This window comes from Dromaius novaehollandiae, chromosome 9 (assembly GCF_036370855.1).
Source record: "Dromaius novaehollandiae isolate bDroNov1 chromosome 9, bDroNov1.hap1, whole genome shotgun sequence".
NCBI classification, from domain to species: domain Eukaryota; kingdom Metazoa; phylum Chordata; class Aves; order Casuariiformes; family Dromaiidae; genus Dromaius; species Dromaius novaehollandiae.
In genome coordinates, this window is record NC_088106.1 from 2,888,171 (window position 1) to 2,896,033 (window position 7,863).

The following is a 7,863-nucleotide window of genomic DNA, read 5'->3' on the forward strand; positions in this document are numbered from 1 at the left end:
ATTTACTGCAGCAGGACTTGGTACAGCGTGTGCACATTACTTATTCCCGGGGTGTGCAGCTGCAGTTCGCTCACAGGACTGCCGTGCTCTTAGGGAGCAATCACCCCCCCCCCCCCCCCCGGCGCCCAGTCGGACAGCAGGTATACCGGAGCGCTGTTCCGAGGCTGCTTTTCCGCTCGGCGTGTTGAAGGGCGCTGGTTAAAAGCTTTGCCTGGGATAAAGCTGAGCTGCTAACGAACAATATTGGGCACACCAATTTTATATTTAGTATTTAGCACAGTTTTATTTAAAAAAAAAAAAAAAACAGTGCTGCTCACACTGGACAAAATAGCTGTTTCTTTTTTTCCTCCTCTTAAGTGTTCTTTTATTGCAAACGAGCTGAAATGTATGAGAGGCGTTGGCGTGGCGGTGGCTGGACGTCTGGCTGCCAGCTCACCCCTTGCTCACCCGGCAGCCTGCTACTGCAGACACAGCACAGCGTGGAGACCGCTCCGTCGCTGCGTCCCGCTCCGCACCGGCTCGTGCTGCGATCAGGCGATCGGCTCCACGGGGACAGAAACAGGTGTTTTCTCCTCCCTGCGTGATTTATTCCATCTCTTCCCTAAATCCTCTTCTCATGCCACTTGCATCTCCCTGTAAATCCCACGCTAAAATTTTATCTGCAGAAAGCATCTATTGTACATGCCTTGGCTGGCTCGTAAAATACACACAATTAAATTTCATGAAACCTGCATTTTTTAAATGTAAGTTCAGACACTAACAAATAAAATAGAAACAGAGGAGTTCTGGCCAACTTCTGCGGGGCTATAGACTTATTAGGTATTCCCGTCCAAGGAAGCCAGGCATGTGAGCATTCCTGTCCCAAACCATCCTGTTAAGACAATTTTGTTTTAATCACAGCTGCGCTAAAAAATACACCGTCCTCCTATGGCCTCCGCTGTCTTTCCTCTGGTGTGATGGAAGTGCATTTTTCGTGGGTTTTGTTAGGATCGTCTTGGAGACGGACGCGCCAATCCCTGGCCATGCTGCAAGGGCTTGAAATCCGCGTTGCGGGAGCCCGCGAGGGGCGGTATTTGCGCGGAGCAGGTGCCGTGCGACGGGTCTGTCCCGGGCCCTGTTAATTAACTGCCTGACGCAGGGATCAATCGACACCGCCGTTAGTTTTATTGACTTCAGCAGCAGCAGCATCTTTCCTCCGCGTGAATCCAGCGCTTTCGCCCAACGGGAAAGCCATCCTTGCCCGCCCGCCCGCTGCTCCCCGCGCATCTCCCTCCCTCCCCTCCGCCGGGAAGATCCGCGCGCGGCCGCTCCGCAGCCCGGCCCGCGGCTCCGGGGGCCGTGGGAGATTTCCCCACGCGGGATTTATTCCCCGGGCGGCTTTAGCCCGGCGGCCCCGGGGTTTCCGGGCTCTCAGGGCCCGGGGGAGCTCGGCGGAGCTTCCCAAGAGGCGGCTGCCGCGCTGCTCCCGCCGCCGGTTCCTCCGGGGAGCCCGGTTAAACCCCCGCGCTACGCTTTATGGAGCCGCAGCTCCGGGGACCTAACACAACAGGGTGACAAAAGGCGCGGGGGGGGGAGCGGCAGCGCCGAGAAACACGCAGTCTCCCTACAAAGAGGTGTAAACGCAGAAAGAAAGAATATCACTGATGATTTAATATCAGCCGTACCAGGAGCGACGCTCAACCGCCCACCACAACGCTACCCTTTCCAGGCAATAGCTCGCAAAGTGTCTTAAATGCATTACTTGGCACTTATCGAAATTTGCGGCGTCGAAAATGGATTAACAAAAGTGAAGCAAACCTGAGTGAAACAAAATATATTGTACTGACAACAAATGTAATGAAATAACAGCATCTTTTTTTCTTTTTTTTTTAAATAACTTAAAATACACTAGAAAAAATATGGTCAATATAAATAATTTTGTTTTCATGGAGAACAAATAGATACAAAGCCCGTCCGTACCAAAGTTCGCTTAGAAGAGCTTTCCCTCGTGGCAAAAAGCATTAAATTCGTGAGGGTCTGATCGCAAACTGGGATAACAACCACCAACTTCAGGGTACCCCAGATTAAATAGCTATCTGTCTTTCAAATAAAAAAAAAATCACAAGATTACGTGAATAGATACACCTTTATGAGATAAAATGCAAATGTTTGACAGTCAACTATCAATTCACAAGTTATAGCCAAAATAAACTTTGTTCGTGTGTATCAACATATTTTACATGTACCTAGTACCTCTCACTGGAATTGGCCGCTGTGTGAAGTGGTGGTTGGGCATTAAACGCGCTTTTTTCTTTCTTTCCCTTTGTGCCCCGGTCGGGAGGGGCCGGCGCGGAGGGGACCCCGCGCTCCGCAGCTTTCCGCTCCCTTTTTTATTTCGGGGGTGGGACAGCGAGCGAGCAGCAGAGGCTTGAGAGCGGAGAAGGCAGTGCTTGATCTCTCCCTCTCGCCCTTTTCCCCTCCGAGGTGAGAAGGGAGCGAGCCCAGCCCCGTTTGTTTTGTTTTCCTACTAAAGATGAGGGTGAAGTGCAAGTGAATCAAAGGACTCCATCAACGAAATACAAATACATGCAACCCGGAGCTCTGCTGCAGGACGCGTCCCGGACAGTTCCCCACCGGAAATTCGCAGAGAAATCATTGTCTCTTTTCCCTTTCTTTTGTTTTTTTCCCCTTCGAGGTGTTTTTTTTTCCTTCGAGGTGGTTTTTTTTCCTTCGAGGTGGTTTTTTTTCCTTTCGACGTGTTTTTTTTTCCGGTTCTTTTTTTTTCCTGGTCTTTTTCTTTTTTTCCGGTTCTTTTTTTTTCCCGGTTCTCCTTTTTTTCCCGGTTCTTTTTTTTTCCTGGTCTTTTTCTTTTTTTCCGGTTCTTTTTTTTCCCCGGTTCTCCTTTTTCCCCGGTTCTTTGTTTTTCCGGTTCTTTGTTTTCCCGGTTCTCCTTTTTTCCCGGTTCTCTTTTTTTTCCGGTTCTCTCTTTTTTCCCGGTTCTCTTTTTTTTTCCCGGTTCTCTTTTTTTTTCCCGGTTCTCTTTTTTTTCCCCGGTTCTCTTTTTTTTTCCGGTTCTCTTTTTTTTCCCCGGTTGTTTTCCCAGTTCTCTTTTTTTTCCCCGGTTCTCTTTTTTTTCCCCCGGTTCTCTTTCTTTCCCCGGTCTCTCTCGTCGCCCTTCCAGACGCGGCTGTCCAACCCAAGCACCCGACGCAAGGTGAAAGGAGGCCCGCCTCTCTTACCCAACTCCCCGTAGTAAAGTGAACTTGGCAGAAAAAACCAGCGCAGAGGTCCGTTGCGGAGCCGCCGAGCTCCTGCGGCCCGGGGGGGCGGCCGGGGGGGGGTCACAGCCCCAGGGCGGCCGCGTGCTTCTTGGCCTTGAGGCGCAGGTCGGCGATGCTGGAGTTCTTGCTGGTGGTCTTGGCGGCGGCGGCGGCCACGGCCGAGGCGGACTCGGCGGCGAGGGCGGCGAGCGGCAGCGCGAAGGGCGGCGCGGGGAACATCATGTAGGGCGCGTGGGCGGCCAGCGGCGGGGGCAGGTGGTGGTGGTGCGCGTGGGCCACCGCGCTGTCCAGCTGCAGCTGCGCCTGCACCTGCAACGACAAGGGCGGCGCGTTGCAGGCACCGTCCTGCGGGCGCAAAGCGGAGACACGCGTTAAGCCCGCGCCGCCGCCCGCCCCGCTCCGCCCGCCCGCCCGCCCCGACGGCCGCCCGCCCGCCCCGACTCGCCTGCTGGAAGGGCATCCGCAGCGCGCCCACGTTCACGTACGGCGCCACCCGGCACGCCTCGAACTGGCTCGCCGCTCCGATCAGCACCCCTGCAAGAGGCACGGCACGGCCCGCCGCTCAGCGCCGCCCGCCGCCGCCCCCCCCGACGGCGCGCACGCCCGGCCACGGCTCCCTCCACCCCCCCGCCCCCGCCCCGCCGCTCCCCCGGCCGCGCTGCCCCCGACGGGGCGCCCCGCGGGTCCCCATGCTGCTGCCCCCATGCTGCTGCCCCCGACGGGGCGGCCCTCCCGGCCCCGGGACGCGCTGCCCCCGACGGGGCGGCCCGCGGGTCCCCATGCTGCCGCCCCCGACGGGGCGGCCCTCCCGGCCCCGGGACGCGCTTCCCCCGACGGGGCGGCCCGCGGGTCCCCACGCCGCTGCCCCCGACGGGGCGGCCCGCAACCCCCCGCGCCCCCGGGACGTGTCTCTCCCGAGGTGGCAGCCGTGAGGCCCCAGCCTCCCCCCCCCGACACGCTACCCCCGAGGGGGCGGCCCGCGGGCGCGTACCTTTGTGGAGCTGGTTCTCCTGTTTGCGACACTTGGCCCGTCTGTTCTGGAACCAGACCTGCGCGGACGGCAAAGGGCGGTCACGGCCCCGGCGCCCCCGCCGCCCCCGCCCCGTCCCGTCCCGTCCCGCCGCGCAGCCCGCGCCGGAGCTCGGGAACGAGAAGGAAGCACAGACACAGCGAAAAAAATAACAAATAAAAAAAAAAAAAACCAAACGAACCCCCCCCCCCCCCCCCCCCCGACGATCGACCTTCGCAGACTGCCGGCTCCCTGGCTCGGGTTTCCTCGTGCCGCACCGCAGTCCCCGAAGACCGGCATCGCTGCCCGGTATCTAACGCTCCCGCGTGATAACGGCTTGGAGGTTGGCACCGCCAGACCTGAGAGCAGCGCGCTCGTTAAGAGCCTGTAATATTAATTACCTTTATCTTCAAAAAACCCTAAACACCAAAGTGTTTAATGACTCACTTTCGGGGGGTAATTACTGCCACAAAAGCTTCACTACAAAGAGGTGCAGAATTTGCCTGTTCCTCTGTGCAGCAGCGTGGCACAGACGCGGAATAATTGTCTCATTATCATGATAATCTAATTTTCTCCCGCAGAAAAGGCTGCAAGTGAGACAAGCGCACACTTTTAATACTGGAAATAGAATCGCTGAAACGAATTTCCAGAATAAACTTCTGCTCACTGGGAGACGAGAGCGAGGGGCAGAGCGAGCGCGTTTAAGACATTTCTGTTTACGGACAGACCTCCGCATCGCACCTCAGCAGCCACATCCACCGAGCAATCCTTCCCCCACGGCCAAAACAAGATAAAAAACACAAAAAAGAAGAAGAAAACCCTTTCTGAGGTCTCGCTTTAAAAGACGGCTCTAAACGCGGATTTCCCCCGCCCTGTCGTTTACTCGCGCCGAGCAAATCCCGCCCGGCGGCCGCGCTCGCCCGCGCAAACGCGCCTTCCCCAGTTCACGACTTAGCGCAGACGCGGAGCAAAACACTGCGGCGCAGCGGTTCCCGCAGCGAGGGGAAGGGAGCGGGCGCAGGCTCCGCACATCCCCGGAGCTGCGGGGCTCTGCGCGGGGCCGGCACGGGCAGCACCTCCACGACATTTTCCGCGGGGGAGCTGGAGCCGGGAACTTTGCTTCGCTCGGTTTTGCTCGGATTTGGGCAGCGCGAAGAGGCGGCCGCCTCCGCGCAAAGCCCAGGCGCGGCGGGGCGAAAAAGCAGCGGCCGTTTTGCGCGGCGCTGGCGACAAAAGCTGCTCGTTCGGACTTTTTCGGTCCAAGGCGACCGCCCCGCTCGCGTCCTCCCCTCCTAGGAGAGGCAGGGAAGCCCCACAAGGATTGTGCGCGGAGCCCGGCGCAGATGGTGCCCCCCGAGCACAAAGCCGGGGGGGGGATCCGTTGCAGCGAGACCTCCCAGCAGCTGCGGACGCTGGGGCCTGAGACCGCTCCGTGTGTCGGGACAAATCACGACCACCCTTTCCTCGTCCCTTATTGCCAGGACGCACACACGCCGAAACGCTTACATCTGCTCTAATTTGAGGAGCCACCGTCTCCTCCAGCCCCGCAAAGCCCAAAATCTCGCCTAGGAGGAACTCCCCGGCAAGAGCTTCGCCCAAACTTTCGGGGGCCGCTCGAGGCGGATCGCGCGCGTTGAATAAAAGGGAGCCGCGGCTGCTCCGTGACGGGCAGCGCTTCCAAAAGCCCGGTTTTACTGCAGGCTTTTACAATTCGCGAACGCGAACAAAGCCGCTCTGCGCATTTTTCTCTCCGTTTTCCTGCCGCCTCCCTCGCTCGGGGTCTCGTTTTTGCGCCGAGCCGTTATTAAGGCAGCGCAGGGGCAGCGCGGCCCGGGGGGGGGCCCGGCACCTCCGCCCGCATCGGGGTGCGCGGCGAAGCGCAGCGAGAGAGGGAAATCCCGGCAAAAGGGCCACTCGCACTCGCACTCGCACTCGCACTCAGGCTCCGCGCCGCTCCGCGCTACCTGCACGCGGGCCTCGGAGAGCCCCAGGCGCTGGCTGAGCTCCTCGCGCATGAAGGCGTCCGGGTAGTGCGTCTCGTCGAAGAGCCGCTCCAGCTCGTTCAGCTGCTCCAGGGTGAAATTCGTGCGGCTCCGCCTCTGCTTGATTTTCGTCTGCCCTTCGTCCTCCATCGCCTTCGCATCCTCCCGGCGCTCCTTCGGCTCCGGCGACACTGGGCGCGACAGGGGCAGTCAGAGCCGCCGGCGGCCCCGCGGGCGGGGGGGGGGGAAGGGGGGGGCAGGCGGCGCCGGGAGCCCCCCCGGGGCCCGAGGCCTCTGTCGCGACAGCCGCTTCCCCGGGGATGTCGCCGCCCGGCGCGGGAGCTCGGGCCGGCCCCGGCGGCGCCCCGCGGCCGAGCAACCCCCCCCCCCCGGGCCGGGCAGAGCCCCCCCGGCCCCGCCGTGCCCCGGAGCCGGGCCGCGCTAGGCCCCGCGGCGCTCCCCGGCCCCCGGGGGGGGGGTGTGGGGGGGGGGCCCGGCCCTGCGCGGGCCCTGCGCGCCCGGCGCCCGCCTCGCCGCTGCCTCCCGGCTCGCGATTTCGTTGCTCGCTTTTCCGCCCGCCGCCGGCTGCGCGCAGGGGGCCGCGCTCCGCGCTCCGCGCTCGCCTCCGCGCCGACGCCAAGGCGGCTGCCGGGGAAAGGGCCGAGGGGGCCGGCGCCGCCCGCGCATCCTCCCGTTGCGCTGCGCTGCGCTGCGCGGCGGCGGGGCGCGCCCGCGGCAGAGTCGCTGTCGCCGGTTAAAATATCTCGGTGCAAACTTCGCGGCGGCCCCGACGGGGCGCGGGGAGAGGGGGGCGCGGCGCGGGGGGGCGCGGAGCGGAGCGGGCGCCGCCGTTACCGTCGCTGGGCTTGGGGGTGGCGGCGGCGGCGGCGGCTCCGTCGGCGGCGGCGGCTCCGTCGGGCTCCCGCGGCGGGGAGCGCCCGGCGCCCGCCCGCGCTGCGGGGCTGCCCGCCTCGTCGCGGCCCGGCTCCGCGGCGGCTCCGCCGGGCTCCCGGGGGCCGCCGGCGCGCAGCGGCCCGCTCTCCAGCACCTCGCGGTAGGTGATGAGCTCCTTCCTCTCCTTCGCCTTGGCGTCAAACGACTTGGAGACGAAGGCCGTCAGCTCCTCCATGGCCGCGCCGCGCCGCGCCGCCGCCGCGCCCGCGCATCCAGCCGCCCGACGTGCGGGGCCGCGGCGCTCTGCGCGCCGGCGCCGGGCTCTGACAGCGCCGCGCCGCTGGCAGCGCCGCTATTTATACTTCGCAGCGCCGGCCCCTCGGCCCGCCGTGCCTCCCCCCGCGGCGCCCGCGCCCCGCTCCGCGCCCGCGCCCCGCTCCGCGCCCGCGCCCCGCTCCGCGCCCGGGCCAGCGCCGCCCGCCGCCTCGCCGCGATTAGCGCGGGCCCCGCGCCGCCGCGGGGAGGGCAGGGGAGGGGCCGGCGCCGGGGGGCCCCGCGCGGCCGGGGCCGCGCAGCCCCCGCGCAACGCGCGGCCGGCTCCGTTTTGGCGCTTGCCGGGGGGCCCCGCACGGCCCGGCCCCCCCCGCGCTGCGCGGCGCCGACGGGAAGCCCGGCGCAGGCTGCGGGCCGTGCGCGGCGCCCCGCGTAACGAGAGGCC

At 63.3% G+C, this 7,863-nt stretch overlaps 1 protein-coding gene across 2 annotated transcripts; it reads right to left on the reverse strand.

Moving 5' to 3' along the window:
* Positions 1-3,196: 3,196 nt before the first annotated feature.
* Positions 3,197-7,531, reverse strand: SHOX2 (SHOX homeobox 2). 2 transcript variants are annotated; one of them, XM_064516544.1, is made up of 5 exons: positions 7,107-7,531; positions 6,234-6,442; positions 4,252-4,309; positions 3,706-3,794; positions 3,197-3,605 (listed from the first exon to the last, which is right to left on the reverse strand). In XM_064516544.1, exons 1-5 carry the CDS (start codon positions 7,378-7,380, stop codon positions 3,321-3,323), a joined length of 915 nt encoding a protein of 304 aa, XP_064372614.1. In that variant the 5' UTR covers positions 7,381-7,531; the 3' UTR covers positions 3,197-3,320. The 2 variants fall into 2 exon arrangements, with proteins under 2 accessions (XP_064372614.1, XP_064372616.1); XM_064516546.1 differs by having other exon boundaries at positions 3,197-3,569; positions 7,107-7,530.
* Positions 7,532-7,863: the final 332 nt, after the last annotated feature.